This window comes from Pavona decussata, unplaced genomic scaffold, assembly GCF_977016875.1.
Source record: "Pavona decussata unplaced genomic scaffold, jaPavDecu1.1 SCAFFOLD_107, whole genome shotgun sequence".
NCBI classification, from domain to species: domain Eukaryota; kingdom Metazoa; phylum Cnidaria; class Anthozoa; order Scleractinia; family Agariciidae; genus Pavona; species Pavona decussata.
This window is the reverse complement of record NW_028145521.1, coordinates 673,408-700,000: the sequence shown is the minus strand read 5'-3', so window position 1 is coordinate 700,000 and position 26,593 is coordinate 673,408. Positions and strand designations below refer to the sequence as shown.

Below are 26,593 nucleotides of genomic sequence, written 5' to 3'. Positions count from 1 at the left end.
CTGATTTCTTTATCAATCACTATGAGCAGGCAGTACAGAGACCCTTTGGTTATCTCCTCGTTGCTCTTAGCCTGTTCCAGGCTCCTAGAGAGATGCGCAAAGGAGAGTGCGACGGGACGAAAACGAGGGGGGAATGGGGGAGAGAAAAAAAAGGGAAAGAAGAGGAGCCTGTAATCATTTTCTTAAACACCTCATGCCGCCCACTTTTTTAAAAATGTGTCAACATGTAATGTCAAACTTTTCATTGTCACGGGTTTCGATTACTCGCTCGAGTTCTCGAGTTCGCGCGGTTGTCCATACATCGCTTCGATGTCGAGGGGACACCGAAGGGTTCTCCGGGTTTGGGATTTTAACCCTCAAAATCCTGTAGATTTTGCCAAACAAATTTGACGTGCTTGGAACGAAAGTTCCCCGGGTGTCCTTGTTCAACGCCGTTCGAAATAAGAAACTTATTAACGCGACGTTATCGAGCGACGAGACTCTACTCATGTCTAGTGTTGGCCGATGTTGTGTCTTCGCTTGGTTGTGTCTTCGCAAGCTTTTAAGAAACGAAGAGCTTTCCAGCGTCAGCTGCCTCACTTGTTCGAGGACCGTGACTAGAATTTATGGCACGTTTAATGTTAAAATGGGGTTATTCCGTTAACAGACCTGCAGGACTCCCTCTGTGTGTCCGTTGTTTTGATAAAAGCCTTTTCAGTTCATTTGCTTTTACAAGCATGTCTTTAAGCGATTTTCCTTTTGTATAAGGGATTCTTCCCTTTTGATCATTTGTTAAAGTTTATCGGCTCGGATTAAGCGCAAGATTTCAGGTAGCGCTAAATAAATTTTATCTGTGAAGACACAGGATCCGTGGATTTCTTTACTCGTGAATTCATGCTGATCGCTGCGGGAAGATTGAAACTGCCGCAGGATGTTTGTTTTTCACGGATATGAGTGTCTAACAGAACCTCATCTTTCAAAGCTTATCATTGTTGTCTCTCGCTTTCGAGAGCTATTTGCTCCTTCCTGAGTACTTTAACTTGCGGAAAATCTCGAAGACAATTCTCTAAAACTGCATTAAACTCAGTCTCATCAAAACCACGCGCGTGTGACACACTCACCATTTTGACTCTTTCAGATTCTTTCGCGATATCTTTCGTGTGATGTGTGAACTGTCAAAACTGACCAATCAGAGGGTATACCGGGAGCTGGTATACCGGCATGAGGTGTTTAAGAAAATGATTACAGGCTCCTCTTCTTTCCCTCCCTCTTTTTCTCTCCCCCATTCCCCCCTCGTTTTCGTCTCGTCGCACTCTCCTTCGCGCATCTCTCTAGGAGCCTGGAACAGGCTACGTTGCTCTAAAAACCACAACTCAAGAAAACTGTAGGCTACGAAAGAACGTACTACCTCAGCTGGCGAGGAATGATTTGACAACATAGGGGTAACGAAAAATATCTCACAGGAACAATTGCTGTATCTCAAGCAACAGAACCTAATGACTCCCCCAGTAATTCCATGCAGCAATGCAAAAATTACTCGATTCTATGGATCAGGTCGTCTTTCGTGATCATACCTCGGAGACAATGAAAGACCAAAGCATTACATGCAGCTGCAAAACAAGTATTTGACGTCTACAACAACGGTTACAGACCCAGAAAATCAAATCCACACTACTCTGAAGAACACAGAGTAATTCTTAGCAATCTCCTACCAGGTGATGTGTCACCGTTTATTCGAAAACCAGTGACTGTACAGGAGAACGCTATCAAAACACCAAGGACTACACAGGCGACGGCTGCATTAAAGACTGACCAATGGCAGCACAAACAACTCCTGCGGAAGCCTCACTTCCCTCATCCATCTTAACACCCCTTCCCACAGTACCCCCACCTACACCGAAAAGAAAAAATCTTCCCCGAATTCGGTTTTTACATTACTTGAATGACGATGATCTTCCATCGCTCGAGAAGATCGCGGCGATTTCGCAGAAACCAAACTTACAAGGATAAAAACTTTGTTTTGTACTTGAAATGTTGAACAATTTAATAAATAATTATTACTAAAATCTTTATGTGGGTGTGCAAGACTTAGTGTGTGTGTTGAGTGTGCGTCGTTTTTGACATGCAACAATTTAGCAGCCGGAATTTTATTCGGAGCACTGTATTAAACAAAGACAACAAAAGACTGTTTTGTTTCAGATTAACAGAACTGTTTAATCGCCAACAAAGTTAAACTGAATTAACATAATAACCTGGGTAATGGTGCTTGAAGGGAACACGCGACTCGTTTTTCAATGGGATTTGAATGTTTTAAACCATCTGGTATTAAATTTACGGCTAATAACAACAAATGTAAAAAGTAAGACATGACTCAGAGATAGTAATGCTTGCTAAATGTGCGTCAGGTGATTATATTGAAAAAGAATTACTTACGCTATACTTAGGGAGTTTGTACATTAATACTTTACCTAGGCAGTTTGAATATTAATGATTTACCTATTCTCTTACCCAGACAGTTTGACTTACCTAGGCACTTACATTGCAGTTTCAATATTTATGATTTTCCCAGGAACTTACTTAGGTAGTTTGAACATTAATGATTTACCTAGGCTTTAAACTAGACAGTTTGAATTATCTAGGCACTAAAGTTATAGTTTCAATATTAATGATTTACTTAGGCACTTACCTAGGCACTAACGGGGCTTATATTTTAACATATGTAACTTCAGTGTGCTACACACACCCAGTTGAAAAAGGACATCTGATCAGAATTAACACAAAGTACGTTTGCAAATTTGAGGTATGTTCTACAGAGTAGAAAATTGATCTTTGTCTTGTTTCCGTGTTGTTTTCCTTCTTTTTCTTTTAGCTTTTCTTTTCCTTTTTTTTTTTCTTTCGTTAGCCTGTCAACATTTTTCCCAACTAAGATAACGCATCGATGCGTGCAACTAAAACTCCTTGTATTACTGGCAAAAGAAGGAGAGAGCAGTTCGCATTGGAGTCGTTTATATCGATCTTTCACCATTGCCAAATTACACAATACGAATCAGTAACTAGACTATGAGAAGTTCCTTATTTTCTTAGCCAGGGAGTAAAGCTGGCGAACCTCACGAGTGAGCGCGAAAATTTCTTCGCTTGCTCGCCAAGTTCACCTGCTTTACAGTCCATCAGAAATATAAAGACTTGCTCGTAGTCTACAGTAACAAATGTATAATTGATCCTTGGGCTTTTTCTTTTATTCGCTAGAATCAAGATGGCTTTTGAAAAAACTATGTTCCTTGTCTTCGTCATCACAGTGTTCCATGTGGCGGTGATGGCAAAACACTCCGTGGAGTCTGGAGGTAAATATTCATCATTTCATAAGCTTAGCTAGTGATCAGAGTTCTACCAAGAGTGGGCGCAGACAGTAAAGCTTTTTTACCCCTATGGCCTAGCTCTCACGAGTCCCTTGTAGCTCAGTAAATAGGTTCGACTCCTGTTGCTGTAACAACCATATATATACTTCAACCGAAAATTCAATTTACACCAAATCTTTTTGGAGTTAAGGAGAACAAAATCACATTTAGTTAGCGTGATTTTTTGTGGAAAAGAACTACATTAATGCAAACATTTTAATAACCCAATTTCCTCGATTTAATTCCGTGCCAGTAGTAAATGTTCAAATAAACGCCGACGCCGGGTAAAGAGGGCATTAATACGTCTCGTCCGTTTATTACAAATACCAAGATTGTTTGTTAGGTTTGAAATTTATTTAAAAATGACGGTTGTGTACCTGATTTTCGTAGACAATTTATTCTACCCATTTTCTTCGCAAAAAACAAGCCGTGTACTGTTATCCTCTTCCTCACAAACATCTTCTTGCCAGATGTGGTCATTCAAGTCCACTCCTTTCACTAAACCAATAACAAGACTTCATTCGCTCGAATTTAAAGTCGTTTACGCGTGACACCTCTAAAGACCTGGAACATTTTTTTTCTATTTAGCTGAAGGATAACCGTGGATAGATTTTTTTTAATTATTTAAAACAGTAGAAGGCAATTAAACCTACGCTTTAAGAGCGTGTAGCAATAACTTTCTGTCAGCTTAAAACATTCACTTCAAAACCTCTCGTACTTAAAACATAAACACACTTAAATTTCCTTTTAAAATAAAACACTCCTAACTTTGTTTGCACGGAATTATTTTTTATTGATTCGAATTCACCCAATAGTTTCCTTAGTTTGTCTTTAATTTAACTTCATAAGCATTGAATCTTACTCGTTTTCGCTTGAACGCAAAAGTTTTCACAGCGAGAGAAAATGGGCGTCACTAATCTCGTACCCAGATGCTTTGTTTTCGAAGAAAACATCTAAGTCACGTTCTTTCAATCTAATTGGCCGATAAAATGGCACGTGCACATAACTTTTCAGATCTTTGCTTTGCATGCTCGTAGCAAAATCTATCTTGACACTTCTGTCATTTTGAGAAAGTAATTTCTCATGTCGGTTTAAACTGTACGTTGATTAAACTGCGACAAGTTTTCATAGACACACAGCTTTTTAATAGTGTTGTCTCTCTCTCTTCAAAGTTTTGTGAAAAATTTTGCTTGGCAATGTGACCCGCACAACTAACCTATACGCGTGATACAGCGCGCACACTTTGGCTAACATTGTCAACGTACAAAATTTATATTAGCGGCGTCTTTGTTTTTCCCAGAAACTTGAAACCGCTTATTTTCTTTTTCTGGATTGAAATATTGCCGACATTTATTGCGATACAATTTATCTTGAAAATCCATCTTGGGCAATACGTTATGAAGTGTGATTACAGTAGTGAGGGGCGCACCACGGTTTCCCCCTTTTCGAGGTGGTTTTTCATTAATCCGAGGTGGCATAAATTAACGCCGATGACGTCATCGCCTATTGTCTTGCTCACTCATTATAAGATGACTTAAGTTTAGTCTTACCAACAGGTTATGAACTGGTTTGACAGGTTGATCAATGATGTCATGCTCTATTTTTAACTCATTATAGGATGGCGTCATATTTAAGTTTAGCCTTACCAACAGGTTATGAACTGGTTTGACAGGTTTATCAATGATGTCATGCTCTATTTTTAACTTATGGCAGTCATGGGCGGTATCACCGGTTTGACAGGTTTTTGAAGTTATTTTTGGATACATGACATCATATAGTATATTACATACATACTTTATTGTATAGCTCCCCTTGGGGGGTTTTTCTGTCATACATGAAAATTAAAATAATAATAACAATGATGAAAACTATTTACATTTGTATGATAATATAGAGAGAAAGAAAACAATACGATAATAAAAAAAACGATGAATTAAAAAATTCTTAAAAAGTCTTTTTTTAAAAAAAAACGCTACGTTTTCCCGTGTTTTTGATATGCTTCAATAAATGATTGTAGATTATTTTGCTCCACCGAAGGTGAAAGCAGTTTGGCCTTTCGGAAGCCTACACTTGGGCGGTATGAAGTCATTATTTTGCGTGGCGTTCCTTTGGTGAATTTTTGAAGGGTGTTGAAGTCATTCTCGAAGATAACCGGGAGTTAGGTTGTTCATTCATTTGTACACAGTATTCTATTTTCATTGTCCGTAAGCGTATGAAAAAGCGATTACTGCCAAGCACATTATTCACGAATTGTGAGTTTCAGTAATAATCATACATTTTCAGTGATTCTATTTTGGATGAATTTGATCGAGATTGTGATTTTGTAGGTTATAAAAAGTGAAATCATACATCAGACATCGGACGCGTGTTTCGATTCACGCACCGTTACTTAAGCTATTATGTTAATTAAGTTGAGCTTTGTCGAGGATTAAACAGTAAAAACAGTCTTTTGTTGTCTTTGTTTATGAATAAGAATATTACGGTTGATCGATTCCTGCCTGCTTAAATAAATTTGCATGTTATGTTTGGCGCGCACTGAAAAAAGTAAACACGCTCAGAATTTACTGAAAATTCTTTATTTAAGCCGTTCAACAATTCAAGTACAAAGCAAAGTTCTTATTACAGCGTTAATCATCTTTATCCTCTTCATCGCTAGGGGGATAGAATGTCATTTTTGATGTCCTTTCATCCTTGTGTGTGATCGCTTCACAATCATAACATCGACGGAGAGATTCCTTCGCGTGCTTTCGTTCAAGAGGAATCTTGTGATCACATATAGGGCAAACTTTACAGTTATCTTCCCAAAAGCACTTAGGACATTTCATGACTACGGTGTCATATCCATGTGAACTGTTGCAGTGTCGGCACGGATCATGAACTTTTGCCTGAGCTATTGTTGAATTTTCAACTGAGTCGCTACTATTCTCGGCCTCTTCTTCCCAATCACTTTCCAGGTCGCTGTTATGAGACCCTTCAGGTTGGCTTTTTTCAGAACCGGTTTCCTCCCCTTCACTACTGTCTGACAAGTTTTCATCATTACCTGATTCTTCCTCTTTATCCTGGTATCCTCTTTCTTTTTCTAACAAATCGCTTGGAAGTCTTTTATTTTTGGTCAGTTGCTTATTCACTCCGAGCTCTGCCAGTCCATCTAGGAAAGTATTGAGCGCACGGGGTTTGGCGACATCTTCGTTATGAGGGAGTAACACATACTCGACCAGCTCTGAGATGTTTGTTACTGGTATTGCGCGCTGGTTTCGGAGTAACAGTCCACTAGGTCTCCAAAACAAGATATTTTTAGAAGCGGCCATACTATGCAATAGTTCAGAAGCGTGCTTTCTGGAAACGGCGTTGGAAAGGTTGTTCAAGACATCTTTTATCCGGGGTTCTTCATCGTCACTTTCCTCATCAGAGGTTGAGTAATCCTCCATTTCACTTTCCTTCTCTTTATGCCAGTCCACTTTTCTCTTCATATCGACCAGCACTCGTTAAAAGAGAGACACAAATGACCAAATTTCAGAATCCACGATCTCTTTTATAACATAAGATACCCCAAGCTACTAATTGCAGGGGTCAGTAATTCTTGTATGAACCCACTGCCCTCTTGCACAAGAATGCGTTTCTTTGTCTTGTAAGGAACATTTCGCTGAGCAAGATTTAGAAGAGCATCCTTATGCGAACGCAATATGGCCCTAACTTCTTCAGACACTGGTATGTTTTCTGTAAGTACATTATAAATAACTTGCAATAACGCATGCAACTGTTGTGGAGTAGCTGTTCTCAAGAGAAACTGACGCTGCTTGGAAGGGCAATCAGAAAGGAGCTGAAGGAAACCTCGATTGTTCTTTACAACGCGAGACATGATCATGAAATGAGTTTAAGAAAGTAAGTTCCCTCTTTTATTGTGTAGGGTTTGGGGGAAGCAATACACTTGAGGAGAAGGAAAACACTAGAAATAAGGAGGAGGAGGAGGAGGAGGGAAAACAATAGAAATGAGGAGGAGGAGGAGGTGGAGAAGGAGGAGGGAAAACAATAGAAATGAGGAGGAGAAGGAGGAGGAGGAGGAGGAGGAGGAGGAGGAGTTGGAGGAGAGGGTAGCGAGACAATAGGGGCTAATTCTATTTAAATGTGACACATTCGACGTTTTTTCAGTGCACGTTAAGTCTTCACTGAGTTGACATGAGTTGGTCCTGTCCTGTTTGTAAAAATAATTTTTCCAGGAAAGATAACATGCAAAGACACATGAGCCGGAAACACAGTGAATCGCCGAGTTTCACTCCCTTCAGTGCTATGCCGTTTTCTGTAGAAAAGTGTCAGCGGTTTCAATTTGTACATCCATTTACTTGTATGGTTGCTGGCATGACCGGATCAGGAAAGACCGTCTGGGTAAAATCTTTGTTGCAACAGGCTCAAAGAGCAATCAACCTACCACCAGAGAGGATTGTTTGGTGTTATTCGCAATGGCAGCCCGCTTATCTAGAATTGATGGCAACAATGCCAAACATAGAATTTATCAGAGGTATTCCTTCCAATCTAGAGCATGACTCCTATTTTGACATCCGCCAACGCAACTTAATGGTGATCGATGATCAGATGGCTGATGCCGGTGAAGACAAGCGAATCGTCAACCTGTTTACAAGAGGATCCCATCATCGCAACCTAAGAATAATTTACATTGTGCTGAACTTATTTCATCAAGGAAAAGGCAGTCGAAGTATCAGCTTAAACAGTCACTACTTAGTCCTTTTCAAGAACCCCCGGGATAAACTTCAAGTGCTGACCCTGGCTAAGCAAATGTATCCCAGGCACACCGATTTCTTTATTAATCACTATGAGCAGGCCGTACAGAGGCACTTTGGTTATCTCCTAGTTGATCTTAAAACCACCACTCAAGACAACTGTAGATTGCGAACGAACGTTCTACCTGGCGAAGAACGATTTGATAACGTAGCGGTACCGGACAATATCTCGCAGGAACTACTACAGTACCTCAAACAACAGAACGTAATGACTCCCCCAGTAGTTCCAGTAATGAAGAAATTACAAGATTCAATGGATGGTCTTCTCTCACGATCAGACCTTGGAGATGACGAAAGAGCAAAGCATTACATGCAGCTGCAAAACAAGTATTTGACGTTTAAACAACAGTTGAATTCCAGACTCAAAGAATCAAATCCACCCTACTCTGAAGAACAGAGACAAATTTCTAGCAATCTTATGCCAGATCAAGAACCAGTGACTGTACAGGCGGCCGCTGTCCAAACGCCCACGGTTATACAGGCGACCGCTGCCCAAGAACCAACTGCAACACAAGCGACGCCCGCGGAAGCGTCACTTCCCTCGTCCATCTTAACACCCCCTCCCACAGTACCCTCACCTACGCAGAAAAGAAAAAAACCACCTCGAATTCGGTTTAAAAACTACCTGGATGACAATGATCGTCCCTCAAGAAGATCCCGGCGAACTCACAGAGATCATCCATATAAGGCTTCCCAAGAGGATGAATTTTGATTAAATTGTGGCGCAATCACACACATGGATGAAAGGACATCAAAAATGACATTCTATCCCCCTAGCGATGAGGAGGATAAAGATGATTAACGCTGTAATAAGAACTTTGCTTTGTACTTGAATTGTTGAACGGTTTAAATAAAGAATTTTCAGTAAATTCTGAGCGTGTTTACTTTTTTCATTGCGCGCTAAACATAACATGCAAATTAATTTAAGCAGGCAGGAATCGATCAACCGTAATATTCTTATTCATAAACAAAGACAACAAAAGACTGTTTTTACTGTTTAATCCTCGACAAAGCTCAACTTAATTAACATAATAGCTTAAGTAACGGTGCGTGAATCGAAAAACGCGTCCGATGTCTGATGTATGATTTCACTTTTTATAACCTACAAAATCACAATCTCGATAAAATAGAATCCAAAATAGAATCACTGAAAATGTAAGATTATTACTGAAACTCACAATTCGTGAATAATGTGCTTGGCAGTAATCGCTTTTTCATACGCTTACGGACAATGAAAATAGAATACTGTGTACAAATGAATGAACAACCTAGCTCCCGGTTATCTTCGAGAATGACTTCAACACCCTTCAAAAATTCACCAAAGGAACGCCACGCAAAATAATGACTTCATACTGCCCAAGTGTAGGCTTCCGAAAGGCCAAAGGGCTTTCATCTTCGGTGGGGCAAAAAAATCTACAATCATTTATTGAAGCATATCAGAAACACGGGAAAACGTAGCGTTTTTTTTCAAAAAAAGACTTTTTAAGAATTTTTTAATTCATCGTTTTTTTTATTATCGTATTTTTTTCTTTCTCTCTATATTATCATACAAATGTAAATAGTTTTCATCATTGTTATTATTATTTTAATTTTCATGTATGACAGAAAAACCCCCCAAGGGGAGCTATACAATAAAGTATGTATGTAATATACTATATGATGTCATGTATCCAAAAATAACTTCAAAAACCTGTCAAACCGGTGATACTGCCCATGACTGCTATAAGTTAAAAATAGAGCATGACATCATTGATAAACCTGTCAAACCAGTTCATAACCTGTTGGTAAGACTAAACTTAAATATGACGTCATCCTATAATGAGTGAGCAAGACAATAGGCGATGACGTCATCGGCGTTAATTTATGCCACCTCGGATTAATGAGAAACCACCTCGAAAAGGGGGAAACCATGGTGCGCCCCTCACTACTGATTACCGCCAAAATTAATACTTGATATTTTGCTATTCAGACATGCAGTTCTGTTATTCAGTTCTGATATTTTGCTATTCCAGCAGTGAAACCTGCAGTTTTGTGATTGCGTTATGTCATTTTCATGATGTGCATTTTATTTTGGTGTTTTGACGTGGTAACATGCAGTTCAGCATGGTACTCAGTAACGAGTTTTTGACACAATAATTTATTTCCCGCCAAAATGTAAATATTTTAATTTATGCCGTGAGTCCAAAATGGCCGACGAACAGGAAATGATAAGACGTCTTCTAAGCAAGTCAGTCGGTGGTATCATTAGTAAATTGACTTCAAGAAACACTTACTTTTGATCGACTCGACAGCTTACAGTATCGTGTTGATTGGCTGTTAATCACACAACGGTAAGATACCTTGATATTGGAATTATTGACGCGAAATAAGGGAAGCTAGAGAATTTCTGAACGGATCGTAAAGTGGAGGCCTTTTTACATCGTGCACAGCACAACAAATATATATGCGTTATTGACCAAGCGTGAGGTCAAGATGGCTGGATATTGGATATTTTAACGAGGCCAATATCCAGCCATCTTGACCGAACAAGCTTGGTCAATAAAGGATTTATTATATGCCTTTACCTTCAAGTTAAAACTACAACAACAAAACAAAACAGGACATGAAACTGCTCTACTCGGAAAGAAATTTTTTATAGCCGGCCGGTGCAAAATTTATTTTCAGTGCATTTTTGGATTAACATGTAATCGTGGAAAACAAGGAATCCTAAATTATCTTAGTGCTCTAACTTTATAATGGCTTAAAGGGAGTATACAATTATAGAGAACGAAAAATTTAGATTTTCGCAAGAGCGGGAAGATTTGAATAGAATCCGGCAAACTCGTCATTTTCAGCCGATCGCGCGGTGGCGTAAATAATAAACATTTTACACAGTTTTCGGCTTTCAATCATTAATTCTTGAATGAAACAACAAATTTTGAGATTATATGCAAACATGAGCCAAAAAAAGAGCGGGTAAATCAGAAAACTGGGCGAAACGTTGATAAGATTTTGTTGTTTACAACAAGCAAGACGCGGCTAAATTAAAAACGTGAGCCTCTTCGGCGAACTTGAGAAAAATACTTTTCTGAACTCCTCTAAACACTTAACGCAACTTCCACTACGCTATGATTTGAATACAGTCATTGCAAACCTAGAGAATTTATCAATTTGGCACTCGGCTTGAGACAATAAGTTTTACAAAATCAACTTTATCTAAAAATACTACACGCAGAGCAACTCACCGGTTCAACTCACATTCAGATTGTAGCTGAAACAAAATTTTCACTACACCAGGACGATTTCATTCTCTTTCCTTTCCTTTAGGTAAATGTTGAGAGTTTACCGAACTTTTTATTGAGCGTTTTCCCCCAAAACAACGAGGAAATCGAAGGAAAGATTGCATTGTTGTTGGGATTAAACTTTCCATGCCAAGCGAACGGACAACGGGTAATCCCGAGCGGGCAAGATAGCTCCATCTTGCCCGCTCGGGTAGCCAATCACAGCGCAAGATTTGAGTCATCTTGCCCGCTCGCAGAGCCAGCCATATAATAAGTACTGGTACAAGAGGACGACCGGTGTTTGATATACCCAAAGAACAGCTGGAATTTCTTACAGAGAAAAGGTTCACTGCTGAAGAAATGGCTCAACTGTTTGGTGTCAGCAAACGTACGGTCGAAAGGGGTAAGTCTAAGAGGAAACTACGCTCACTTGTCAAATGCTGAATTAGATTCAATAGTCAGAGACGTAATACGTCAGACTTGGCAAGGCTTTCTTTTAGCAACTGCTTAAGTTGCGTACTAACTACGAGGATCTTTCTTCCATTTAATCTTTCATCCGCAGTTCAAAATGTATTTTACATATATTCATATTCTGTAAGGTTTCTGTCAAAACAAAAGCCGACTCTAGCTTCCCTTCTACTCAAAGTCCCGGTCACACGGGGAGAAGAAAACCAAAGATCTTACAGTGTAATTACCTGATTAACTTGTGGCTGCCATCGATGTGCCATAAGGAAAGAGAAATTTCACGTACTTTTTATAGGTAACGAGCACTAATTTGAGCACTTTTTTGCTATGTTTTAAGCACTTTTTGGCGATTTTTCCAGCGCAATCGGGACAGGCCTATTGCTGACACCAAACAGTTGATCATGAGCAATTTCTTCAGCAGTGAACCTTTTCTCTGTAAGAAATTCCAGCTGTTCTTTGGGTATATCAAACACCGATCTTCCTCTTGCACCAGTACATATTTGTTGTGCTTGGCACGGTGTGGAAAGGCCTCCACTCAGTTCTCGATCCGTACAAAAATTCTCGAGCTTACCTTAGGCAGCGAACTATTCTCGCGTCAATAATTCCAGTATCAAGGTATCTTACCGTTGTGCGATACAGCCAATCAACACGATACTGTAAGCTGTCGATTCGATCAAAAGTAAGTGTTTCTGAAGTCAATTTACTTAGGATACCACTGACTGAATTACTTAGAAGACGTCTCATCATTTCCTGTTCGTCGGCCATCTTAGGCTCACAGCATAAATTAAAATATTTACATTTTGGCGGGAAATAAATTATTGTGTCGAAAACTCGTTACTGAGTGCCATGCTGAGCTGCATGTTACCATGTCAAAACACCAAAATAAAATGCACATTATGAAAATGACGTAACGCAATCACAGAACTGCAGGTTTCACTGTTAGTTAGTTATTTCTCTCCGCGCCATGAGGCGCATAAGGCTGCAACTTTCGTTTTCTAACCAGTCCTGTCTTTTGCTGCAGTCCTGGCTTCAGCCCAGCTGGTCCACCTTTCTTGTCTGCATTCTCTTTCCACTGTCCTCCTCCACGTGATTTTAGGTCGCCCCACTTTCCTCTTTCCCTCGGGTTGCCACCCCATTGCTACCGTACAATCATCGTTCTTTTTTTTTCTAAGCACATGACCAATCCAGTTCCATCTTCTCCTTCGTATTTCGTCACTTATCTTTCTCACGCCTGTTATTTCTGAAATTGTGTCGTTCTCATGCGTTGCGGCCACCATACTCTCAATATCCGTCTGAGACATGTGAACTGAAATCTATCCAATTTCTTCTCTTCGGCAGCTGTTAATTTCCATGCTTCACATCCATACAATAGCACTGGTCGTACCAGAGTCTTAAACAGTTTGATTTTTGTATTCCGACCAATGCTCCTTGTATTCCAGATCTTCTTTAGGTTGTAGAAAGCTCCCTGTGCCTTGCTTAGACGTTTCTTAATGTCTTCCGTGCCACCACCCTCTTTTGTCACAGTCGCGCCCAGATATACAAACTCTTCGACGTCTTCAACTTCCTTTCTTTCAATCATTACTTTGTCTTCTCTTCGTGCATTCGTTCTCATCACTTTCCTTTTTTGCGCATTCAATTTCAGCCCCACTCTCCCTGCATTATCTACTAGTCGGTTGGTCTTGTCCTGTATTTGTTGGTGTTTTGATGAGAGAAGGACTATATCGTCTGCAAAATCGAGATCTTCAAGTGTAGTTGTACAGTTCCATCTGATGCCATTTCTTTGTCCTTCTGTTGTTCTTCGCATTACCCAGTCTACAGCAAGCAGGAATAAGAAACCTGACATGACACATCCTTGTTTAACGCCGGTTGTGATCTTGAACCATCTTGTTTGTTCTCCCTCATCCAGTACTGAACATTCAAAGTCTTCATACATGATCTTCACCATTCTTATCAGCTTGTCTGGGATGCCATAGGCCTTCATGATTTTCCACAGTCCTTCGCGGTGTACTGAGTCAAAAGCTTTTTCAAAGTCGACAAAGTGTGCATAAAGTGTCGCCTGCCATTCATTCACCTGTTCTATGATGTTACGGAGGATGAATATTTGGTCTACTGTGCTCCTGTTCTTTCGAAACCCAGCTTGTTCTTTTCAAAGGACACTGTCTACCCCGTTTTGGATTCTCTGGATGATGACTCTGCCCATTACTTTGCTAGCCACAGGTAACAATGTCACACCACGCCAGTTCTTGCACTCTTTCAGGTCGCCTTTTTTGGGTATTTTTACTATCAAGCCTTTCTTCCATTGTTCAGGTACCTTCTCCTCGTGCCATATCTTATCAAACAGTCTTGTCAGCTCCTTAACTGCCACATCACTATCTGCTTCGTACAGCTCCACTGGAATGCCATCTATACCTGGTGTTTTTCCACTCTTTGTCTTCTTCAGTGCCTTCCCTACTTCTACTTCCCTTACCTCTGTTGTATCTATCTCGCTAATTTCGTCTTCCTCCACTTCGCTCTCTTCAATTGGGTTCATTGGGGCCTCCCTGACTAGCACCTCCTCAAAATGTTCAGCCCATCTTTCAAGTCTGGCATTCTTGTCTTTTATTGTCTCACCCCTCTTGTTCTTAATTGCTGCAACTCGGCGCCGTCTCTTGTTTGTGGTTTTCTTTGCTGTTTGGTACAGTTCCCTATTTCTCCCATTTTCGGCATACTTTTCTGCTTCATTTCCTAACTGTTCTAGCCAAGCTCGTTTATCCTCCCTTGCTCTGCGTTTAACCTCTCTGTCTTTCAATTTGTACTCTACTCGTAGCTTGCTTTTTATTCTCTCTGATTTCGTGCAGTGTATTTTGTCGTGGATCATCTGTCGTTGATCTATTGCTTTCCAGGTTTCCTCTCTCAACCACTGCTTGTTTTTCTTTTTCACCCGGCCTAGTACTTTCTCAGCAGTTTCTATGTAAAGTTTTTCCATTTGCATGCAATCTTCATTGATGTTTTCCTCGACCTCTAATGCTGCAAATCTGTTTCGCAGTTCGACGCTGAACTTGGACTTGAACATTTCGTTTTCCAGTTTGTTTGTGTCAAGTCTTGCATTAGTCTTTGCTCTATCTGGGTTTCTATGTAGTTTCAGCTTTATTTTCATGATTAGCAGAAGGTGATCGCTTGCTGCATCTGCACCCCGGTACACTCGTGTGTCTTCCACAGACCTCCTCCATTCTTTACGGATCATCATGTGATCAATCTGGTTTTGAGTCCTTCCATCAGGTGACACCCAAGTCGCTTTATGAGTTGTTCGGTGTGGAAAGCATGTTCCTGTGATGACAAGACCGTTCATTGAGCAGAAGTCACATAGCCTTTCACCATTATCGTTTATGTTACCCAGTCCATGTTTTCCCATTATTCCTTCCACATCCTTGTTGTCGTCACCAACCTTTGCATTCAGATCTCCCATAACAATAACTATGTCATGACGGTTGCATGTATCAAAAGTTCTTTGAAGTTGCTCGTAGAATTCGTCCTTTTCATCATCTGTTGCTTCGTTTGTCGGAGCGTACACTTGGATTATAGTTGTATTTTTGAAGCGGGAGTAAAATCGGGCAGTTTTTATGCGACTGCTTATTGCTGTCCATTCCATTAGGCATTTCTGTGTTCTGACTCATCATTATTGCTACTCCTCTCTGATGCTCACCTTCTTCTCCAGCATAAATCATTGTATAGCCATTCCCCATCTTAATACGTCCTGCTCCTGTCCATCGCATCTCACTTAGTCCCAACAGATCAAGTCTGTACCTTTCCATCTCTCGTGCTATTTGCGCTGCTTTTCCAACTGTGTACATTGTTCGTACGTTCCAGCATCCCACACGCATTCTTGATTTTGGAGTTGCCAATGACCTTGTCGGTCTGTGGGCTTCCCGTAGGCTTTCACCCATTGACGTCATGGTGTGTCCAGTTGTGCCTCCGTCTACGGCCACAGCTTCGCCATTGCTAATTAGTACTTGAGAAATTGCAGTTTCGGTAATCTTCTGTTTTTTTCCGGGGGAAAGTGATTGGCCTACCGCCCAACCCCCATGACCTGGAGGGCCGGTGGTTTTCTGTCAGGGTTTTCCTTCCCTTAGGGGTATTATGGCTCCCCAGTTGGTGCTGCTTTAGTCTGGACCCTCACCGCGCAGACCAATCCGGCATGGTTAGACCTGCCAGGAGCACAAGGCTCCCGCCGGCATAGCCCTGGGGGCGTAAGGTCACACAAGCTTCCCCGCCACGACAAGGCACACCACCAGGGGGAAGAGGTTTCACTGTTAGGATAGCAACAGAACTGCATGTCTAAACAGCAAAATAGCAGAACTGAATAACAGAACTGCATGTCTGAATAGCAAAATACCAGAACTGAATAACAGAACTGCATGTCTGAACAGCAAAATACCTGAACTGAATAACAGAACTGCATGTCTGAATAGCAGAATACCAGAACTGAAATGAATAATAGAACTGCATGTCTGAATAATAAAATACCAGAACTGAATAACAAAACTGCACGTCTAAAGAACAACATACCAGAACTGAATAACAGAACTGCATGTCTAAAGAACAACATACCAGAACTGAATAACAGAACTGCATGTCTAAAGAACAACATACCAGAACTGAATAACAGAACTGCATGTCTGAATAGCAGAATACCAGAACTGAATAACAGAACTGCATGTCTAAAGAACAACATACCAGAACTGAATAACAGAACTGCATGTCTGAATAGCAAAATACCAGAACTGAATAACAGAACTGCATGTCTAAAGAACAACATACCAGAACTGAATAACAGAACTGCATGTCTAAAGAACAACATACCAGAACTGAATAACAGAACTGCATGTCTGAATAGCAGAATACCAGAACTGAGTAACAGAACTGCATGTCTGAATAGCAAAATACCAGAACTGAATAACAGAACTGCATGTCTAAAGAACAACATACCAGAACTGAATAACAGAACTGCATGTCTAAAGAACAACATACCAGAACTGAATAACAGAACTGCATGTCTGAATAGCAGAATACCAGAACTGAATAACAGAACTGCATGTCTGAATAGCAAAATACCAGAACTGAATAACAGAACTGCATGTCTAAAGAACAACATACCAGAACTGAATAACAGAACTGCATGTCTGAATAGCAAAATACCAGAACTGAATAAGAGAACTGCATGTCTGAATAGCAGAATACCAGAACTGAATAACAGAACTGCATGTCTGAATAGCAAAATACCAGAACTGAATAACAGAACTGCATGTCTGAATAGCAGAATACCAGAACTGAATAACAGAGCTGCATGTCTGAATAATAAAATACCAGAACTGAATAACAGAACTGCATGTCTAAAGAACAACATACCAGAACTGAATAACAGAACTGCATGTCTGAATAGCAGAATACCAGAACTGAATAATAGAACTGCATGTCTGAATAATAAAATACCAGAACTGAATAACAGAACTGCATGTCTGAATAGCAGAATACCAGAACTGAATAACAGAACTGCATGTCTAAAGAACAACATACCAGAACTGAATAACAGAACTGCGTGTCTGAATAGCAAAATACCAAGTATTAATTTTGGCGGTAATCACACTTAAAAAAAAACCTGAGCAAAAACTGTTTGCTACAAATGTAGAGCATGCGCCGTTATGCTATGTGTGACAATCCTGACACATCAATTTCATATGCAGAGTCCTCAGGCTCTTTGCCCAGCGGTTGGTTGCAAGGAGAGAGTCTGGTGGGGGAACCGGAATTTTATTACCGCAGATTTCCGCGGGAAAACAATGCAAGCTGTTTCGTGGCAGCCAATCAAAAATAAATAATAATAATAAATTTTGTCGAATTCTCCAGTCTCTCCTGATGACCAACCGCTGGGCAAAGAGCCTGAGGACTCTGAGCACGAGATTGCTCACACATGAAAAGGGGATTTAACCAGATGTTGTACTAGTCAAGGAGTGAGAATACGTAGGTACGAGAGTAGGGTGTCACTTTATTAAAAGGCCTATTGCTATCTAAACTTTAGTGGAATTATAGAATTTAACAAAGAAAGGAAAAACAAAAGGAATTTTGATAACTGTTATAATTCCGTCTTGAAAACTATCCCATCGTGACAATTAATAGACAACGTTTTCAAGTCATGAGGATGAACGTTTTTGAACGTATGTATCAACAATCGTTCAATTCTGCTATTCTTTCGCCTGAAAAAGTTTCAACGTTTAAGCTCGTTTCCTTTACAAGCTTTGTTATTTGTCATAGCTCAAGGAAACTCAGACTTGATTGATTGTAAAGCTTTTCAAACAGGCATTTGGAAAAAAAAGACGTGGAAGTGATTAAGAGTACTCATGGAGTGGAAAGTTGCTGTTTAGCAACAGTTTATTGACTGCTGAATATGAAGAAAGGGATTAAACAAACAAACAAACGAACAAACATAAAATGTGTTGTTTAGTCTATTATTTCTGATAAACCGAAATTATTACAACAGTGTGATAAATATATCTTATTCAATGGTTTTACATATAATACGCGCGGACATTTTACGAGCTGCGTAGTATTTCGGGGCGAGGAAAAATACGAGCAATGAGCAAAATGTCCGCGAGTATTATTTGTAAAACCATCGAATAAGAGACTTATTATTCCACTACAAAAAGATTTTGTAATTTTGGCTTTTCTTTTCTAGAAAGAATGTTGAAATACACCGGCATTCATCTGTCCATCAGTTTCGGCGTTTGCGAATGACGTAAACAATACAGAAAGCAAGTGAACTGATGTCTTTGTCCGTGTTCGCTCTGTTGTAAACCGGTCAAACTAGGACACTACTGTGTATTACGGTCTCATATTTTGCGTGTTCTCTTGACTTTATTTGGCGAAATGACATAGTAGTGGAATAATAATTAAAATTATCGAAAGTTCTCCTGCAGAGTTGCGCCGATTAAAATAATATTTTTCTCGTGGTGTTACATAATGTATTCAGAGTGTTGCCACAAACATTCCTTGCAGCTTGCCCCGCGGAAAAGGAAGTCATTGATACAATAAGGAAACAAAACGACGAGGTTAAGAGACAGCAAGAAAAGGTTAAGAACCTAGTCGACAGAATAGCCGCAGAGATTGAACGCACCCGTTGCTTTGAAGGTAGGTAAAAATGACTTCACATTATACAGACAGAATCAGTTGGATCATAAATGTTGCGTTGCCATGGTATAAAGTTAATACTTGACAGCCGGCAGCAAGGAAAACAAAAATAAACCATTACCCTTTGGTTCAGAGTTCCTCTTAGGCATCAACGCAAGCTTTCAAACTCAATTTTTATCCTTCGATGCTTAGGAAACCACTTCGTTACATCCTGGATCGAGCAAATCCACCTGTATAAACTTAATAAATTAGAATCGAAACAGATTATCAGTCACGTTTACTCGTGAGAAAGGAGCCAGACCCAGTGTCGGAATACAAAATTTGGACTGCACGAATATGACTTTTTTACAAAAACATTTGTCAACACTTATTACATATTTCTCTTTGAAGCTAATACATTTACTAGAATGGAAATCCACTTTGTATTTAGGAGGGATAATTTTGTAAAACAAAATCTACGGCTGCTTTCTATAGTCTTTGCTCTTCATAAAATGACACCGGCAAAATGTCAAAACTGAAGGGGAAAACTTTGTTACGTTTCCAGAAATTAATCTAAACGCCAAAGCTAAAGGAGAAAAATCTTCTGGAGCAATGCCTATTGATTAGAAATTTAACTCGAATTAAACTTCAGGTCAACCCAGGATTAGCTTAATCGGGCTTTAAACAACTGGACCCAGAAGGTCAAAAAAAGGCGAGTAACTTTACTCGCTTCCCGGGTCAGAAAAGAGGAGCAAGAGACCTCATTTTGAAGAACTTCAAGTTGTTCAAGTTAGCCCAAAATGACATCTGAAACTGACTGGCGCAATCTTCTGGCAACCTCTTATTCATTCAAACGCAATAAAACCAGAGGGACCTGTTTAGTTACAAGGGTACTTAAATCCGACAAGGAACCTTGGAGTTCAAAAACCACGCATCCGCATGATGTAAAATGTACTCTTACATTCACAACGTGGACAAAATTTCCGGACCCAAGCTGTAGCCACCAAATCTAAAATATTCATCACAATTGACAGCCTCAGGTTGAACACAGTAAACTTACAAACTCCAAACTCGTCTCACTCATCACTGTAGTTAATCATTGTCTTTGTCACCAAAACTATGAAGATTCACGTTGTTTGCACAAACACCGTTTCAGTAAGATGACGTAGCATAGTTTAAAAGGGAGATAGAAAAAAACCCGGGTTGTACTACCACGCAAAAACACTAGTAACTAATTGGCATAATAAGTATTCATAGAACACACTTGACCTCCAGAACTGGAAACACGATAAGATAAAAATACACACACTAAACGACCGCTTAGAAAAGATGACATTCTTCTTTACACAAAATTTATACCTTTACACCGACACAAATCTACACAAGCGATCTATTCAAATTACTGTTCGTTTTACATCCACCTCTGATAATGTTATCAGTTACATAAAATACAAGTTATACATTGGTGAGACAGGAGGGAGACTAGGTGACTGATTTCGGAAACATCTCCGAGACATTAAAATAAATTACATCCAGACCGGTCGCTCGACACTTTTAAGATCCATGTTCACCCTAAAGAAATTGCGCGCCGAGCTGAATTTCGCACAGAAACTCGCTAGGGGAAACCAAATAGCGAAAACAATCCACGTCCATCAATATTTCGGTTAGAAAACCTTCTTCAGGGGCTGCCAAAGTAAAAATGAAAATAACCGGTTGTAATATTTCAAATGATACTAATGAAAAGTTGAGATATGATTGGTTGATACACATAGAAAGCAGAAACGTGTACAGAAGCCATTATAACAATAGCGATATAAACAGATTAAAGGGCAATTTCCACCCTTCAGTCATGCAGTCGTTTGTTTTTGTTTTGAAATCGCGCTTTTGTTAAATGGAGCAACCCGACTTTTTTCGAGCTTATCTCAAACACAACACGCAGGTAGTCCGGAAATCGCGCTGTATTCTTGTGAAGTTGCCCGAACGGTCTCGTCGAGCACAAATCTACAAATGTAACCTTATTTCTTCATTAAATCCGATAAATCCATAGCCTACGTGTAGCCGTACCCACCCAGGTACGGCTACACGTAATAAGTAATAAGTCCATTGCCTTTTTTTTCATTAGGTTCGCATAAACGAACTCTTCATCGCGTCCGTACATCCCATAGGGTTCAAGAGTCCTGCCCTTGGAAATAAAAAAAAAATTCTCTTATCCAAGCCCGGCCGTTTACACCCAATTATAACAATCAAATCCAACAAATATGGAAAGCGCCAGTGCTGTTGCTCAAACATCAAATTGTGTTCTTAAGTTTGCCATTTTAAGTTAATGATATGCTGTTAATGATATTAATCGTATATAAAATTTCCTTTTAATGTTAAGTAGCATGTTTGTTTTTCTATCAAGATTGCCCCGGTAGAATGCTCCACTTCGAAAAAATTCAAGACCTGCCAACCAAAGGTGCTCTCGCCGTTGAAAAGTTCAGTATCGATGGGAGTCTGTTTCTCGGCTTCGCTAACTTTTACGATGATATCAACGGATACAACACAGACTCTTACATCTACAAACTGGACGATTCAACTGGAAAGTTTGCCCGCTATCAGACCATAGACACCAAAGGAGGATGCGACATGGAATATTTTACAATCGCTGACAAACATTACCTTGCTGTTGCTAATCGCAGGGATCAAACTACACATCGATTGAACTCTGCCATCTATAAGTGGGATGGAAACCACTTCGTCGCCGTGCAAAACATTCCGACACTCGGAGCAACTAGTTTTAACTTCTTTAAATTATTGTCGGACCTGTTTCTCGTCGTCACGAATAAATATGATGACACTACGTATAGTGTAGACTCAGTCATCTACAAGTGGGACGAAAACCATTTAAACAGGTTCCAGGAGATACGAACCGAGGGAGCTAAAGCAAGTACTACGTTTGCAATAAAAACTGAAACTTTCCTTGTTGTTGCAAACCAATTTAACGAAAATCAGAGCTGTTCTGTCCAGTCCTCTGTGTACAAGTGGTCAGGTGACAGCTTTGTAAAACTGCAGTCTCTTCAGACATATGGTGCCACTGATGTCAAGTCCTTCAGCGACAATGGTGAGACATTCCTCGCTTTTACTAATTGGTGCAAGGGAAATTCTTACAACACCGACTCGTTCATTTACAAGTGGAATGGCAGCAGCTTTGTTCTGTTCCAGTCCATTCCCACTCACGGAGCTTTCGTCTGGGAACCATTATCGATTTGCCGTGAAACGTTCCTGGCTGTTACCAACTTCTACGGAAAGTCAGTTGTGTATCGTTTGTCCGGATCACAGTTTATCAAATACCAAGAGATTTCAACTCAACATGCAACTGACCTTAAAGCATTTGAACACAAAGGTTACACTTACCTGGCTATTGCAAATGATTGGAATAAAAGAGGGGGGCACAACACCAACAGTGCTCTGTACAAACTGGTATACAAATAGACAAAAAACACTGCACAAGCCCCGCAAATTAACTCTTGAAATTCACCATGCTACCACAATATTGTACCGAACGCTGAGAGTACTGTAACCCTATCTAAGGTAAACGAAGTTGTGAGGGGTGCTTCTTTCCACGCTCATTTTGTTATAAGTTTTTTTTTTCTCATATTTGAGCAAACAAAACGAAACGTTTTGTTTTTTTGTGAAAATTTTCTTGGAATGATTTCGCATGTTACATGAGGTCGGGTCAAGCAATTAATGTTTGACCGGCAGAGTTTTCAAAAATCAGATTCCTCTTTTAATATAAAAAAAAAAAATTTTTCCTTAGGCTAATTTTTGTTTTTACATAGTTTTAGCTGTTTTCCATCTCGATTACTTTTGGGTCAATTTTGGGCGGAATTTATCTAAGGTTTTAATTTTAACCTAAGGCATTAATTTTAAAGTCGACTTAATTATTGCGTCATACGAAAGCTCATTGTCGGTTGCGAACCTCGAAGAAAACGTTTTTAAGAGATACTATATATTCTCCAAGTGTCATAACTTTTACACTTCTGAAGTTGTGATAAGTTTGCTGGTTGACGGTAGAAATGGACCGATAATAATTAAAAGCTTTTTAAGAACTACGTCCGATGACGGGACGCACAGGGCGTCTATTGTAAGTACCGCAGAGAAATGCTAGGACATTGTCCTAGCATTCCTTACATATTCTCACTAGGGTTCTTCGCCTTGTGGCCTGGAAAGGCGTCATAATCTTTTTTAATGTCATGAACGGTGTCATTTAATCAAAAATAGACCAGAAAGGACCGATGGAAAATGCGACAAATTAAATTGAAGTTGCGACATTAAACACTTTCTTTAAAATTAAATACAGTGTGTTCGGTCGAGTCTTTCCCGACGCTCTTTAACGATGGCGGACTCCGCCGACGCCAATAATCTGAAACGAAAGCGGGTCATTAGATCACGTCCAAACACGCGTGAAAAGAGAATTAAGCAGCAAAAAGAATGGAAGAAAAAAGACGTCAGCTATAAAGAGCAAGGGCAAAGAATGCTCTGACTACAGCACGACAGGACGGGAATGCCGATAAAGCAAGTAATCCCGCAAATTATGTGAGAGTGTGAGCGAAAGTAGACCAGAGATGAACGGATTCATGGGTCGCCTTATACATGTCATCAAGTTGTTATTGACTCGTCTCAATTTTCCTTTACAAACAAAAACAGTTGTGATAAAGACAGTTGAAGAATTTGACAGTGTAAATATACGGTTTCTATTATGACGCTCATAACAGGACACAGGCGGCCGTTACTGTTAGTAACGTGGAGCAGAATTTACAAGCATTCTTAACATACGTTTATTGAGGACGCACCAGGATCTAGATTATTCCGTTTTGAGACCACAAGGCCGGTCATCATAATCTGTTTTTTATGTATGCCGAAAGAATATGATCTAAATTTAATCATCCGGCAAATTAGGTGTTTTCTGAAATAAAGTGCAATATTTTCCCGGAGTGTATTCTTAGGGCAGACATAAGTCAAGCGCTCTATCAAATCACCTTGAGACACGGTTAGAAGAAACATTAAAAAAGAACGTTAGTTTGAGAGAGAAATCCTGAAGAAAAAAAGCGATCGCACGAATGTTATTGTCAACACAGTACAATAACGAATGCATTAATTATGGTGAATCTTTAAGAATTTGTATATTCATGGCACTATCATAGTAAACGGTAGCTCTCTATAGCCTTAAATTTACTTTAAAGTAATACGATATTTGTTAGAAAAAAGTTGAGCCGGGTGAAAGAGTGTTATGTGGAAAAAATTATCAGATCCCGTGGCATTTGGTGAGCAGTCCTGTTGTGACGAATTGTCTCATTTCCCCTATAGTCAGCGATACCAGATACACTAATTGTTTCGCGATTTTTCAAAGAGGCTAAAAAACCCGAAAATTGAGTCAAACATTTGTACCGGAAAAAACAAGTCATCTTCTAGACGAAAGCAAAATGCACATGCACTTTTCCATAGAAGAAACACCAGACTGGTTTCGCAGAACAAGCGTTATTTTTTGTGTGTTTCGCAGGCGAGCGCAAAACGCGAGGTGAACGAGCACTACGAGTCACGCGCGACAGGAGTGGTGAGAAGAAAAAAAGAATATACATGTATATGCATACCTCTCTCTTGTTCTATCGTATTAACGATGCTACAGCAACCTGTACAAGGAGGGGACAACCTTCAATCTTGTGGGGAAAATTTATTTCATGTTATTTGAGAGCATGTATGTAAGAGGAAGGGGGAGGAGGGGGAGGTTATTTACCGTTCTGATCCATAAAAATTGACAGATGGCTGGTAGCACTGGTGACGGCAAAGCTAAGGGCCGAGTTGCTGCGTTAGTGTTTTTTAATGTAACACCTGACCGTATAATGCGTCCCACACACCGTTCTGATGGATGAAAAAAATAAACACTGATTGCTGTGTTAGCATTTTTTATGTTACACCAGACCGTATAAGGCGTGTCACCCGCCGTTCTGATAGATAGAAAATTAAAGGCTGAGTTGCTGTGTTAGCATTTTTATGTTATATCAGACCGTACAAGGCGTGCCACCCGCCGTTCTGATAGATAAAAAAATTAAAGGCTGAGTTGCTGTGTTAGCGTTTTTTATGTTATATCAGACCGTATGAGGTGGGTCACCCGCCGTTCTGATAGATAAAAAATTAAAGGCTGAGTTGCTGTGTTAGCATTTTTTTATATTACATCAGACCGTATGGGGTGGGTCACCCGCCGTTCTGATAGATAGAAAATTAAAGGCTGAGTTGTATGTTACATCAGACCGTATGGGGTGGGTCACCCGCCGTTCTGATAGATAGAAATAATAAAGCGCTGAGTTGCTGTATTAGCGTTATTTATTTTATGTCACATGAGTTCATGACACCGGCATCAACCATGACACTGGCTGTGCATTTTTTTTCATTTAATTATTTTTACGAGTTTGCTTCATAGTCACTTCCTTCATTACTTCACCAGCTGTATAGTTGCGAGTTTTTTATTGCTTGTTTGTAAAATACTGACCTTATTGATAAACTTTTTCTATATAGTCCCCTCATAATAGTTTTTTGTCTGATGTGAAAATAGATTTACAATTTGGACGTTTCGAGCAAATAGTGAATTTGTCGTGCCCCCTGTTCTGTAAGTGAGTATGGATTGTTCCATTTCATCGTAAGTTCAGGAGTGAAATTTTGAGGGCCGCTCTCCTACAATAAATCAGTGTTATGATGTCTACCCCCGGAACAATAACCCGGATGATGTACAATGCAAGATCATCATCATGTTAGTCGTGTTTATGTTAAGCTTGAATATTCAAAATTGTGATTGCTTAGACAAATGCTCCTCGGTGATAACTTACGTCTTCTTGGCTAAGCGAGCCTTACCTTGGTTCTGTCCCTTGTATTTCCTTTGTTTCAATGCCTACCATTTCGCATAATTAACACGCGCGTATTCCTTAGCAGAACTCTTCGCATCTGTCCAGCCTCCCTTTCATTGGCGGCCCTTAGCAATCGCTTCTTTTTATTCCATGCCTTGGGCATCTTCCTTTTTTTCCTCTAATGAACTCCCACGCGACTTTCGTGGCATGATCGATCACAATTTCGAAAGGGCGCGCTTTCCTCTTGTTCCCACTAAACAGTACCGAAATATAATTCTGCGATCGCGTTTCAAGGTGCTTGTATATGTGCACAGTGATACTTATTATCCAAATTCGAATGGACAGCGGCTTATCGCAAAACAATAGACACATAAGCTGGGATCCCGGGAATGTTTTGTTCCGAACGTGAATGTACAACTAGTAGATCCAAAGGCCGGTCTAAAGGATGGCAATCAGTTTCCGAACTTTGTGCACAGGACGCAGAGGAGTCACTTCTGACGAAATTCAGGCTAATATTTTTTTCACCGTGCAATTGAAGCGAAATTCGCGAAAATCGATCTTGTTGATTCATCACAAAACAAAGTACGTGGCCAAACAAAGCGTCATACGATCCTGGTATTTGCGCGAATTACCGACGCGTCCCTTTTACATAAATTGAAGGTATATATCTGAGCTGATTTTCC

General features: G+C 39.9%; 1 protein-coding gene across 1 annotated transcript; it reads left to right on the top strand.

Moving 5' to 3' along the window:
- Positions 1 to 2,711: 2,711 nt before the first annotated feature.
- LOC146471007 (uncharacterized) lies at positions 2,712 to 25,556 on the top strand. The gene is made up of 4 exons (XM_085121314.1): positions 2,712 to 2,779; positions 3,226 to 3,320; positions 18,922 to 19,053; positions 21,434 to 25,556. Exons 2-4 carry the CDS (start codon positions 3,233 to 3,235, stop codon positions 22,501 to 22,503), a joined length of 1,290 nt encoding a protein of 429 aa, XP_084977440.1. The 5' UTR covers positions 2,712 to 2,779; positions 3,226 to 3,232; the 3' UTR covers positions 22,504 to 25,556.
- Positions 25,557 to 26,593: the final 1,037 nt, after the last annotated feature.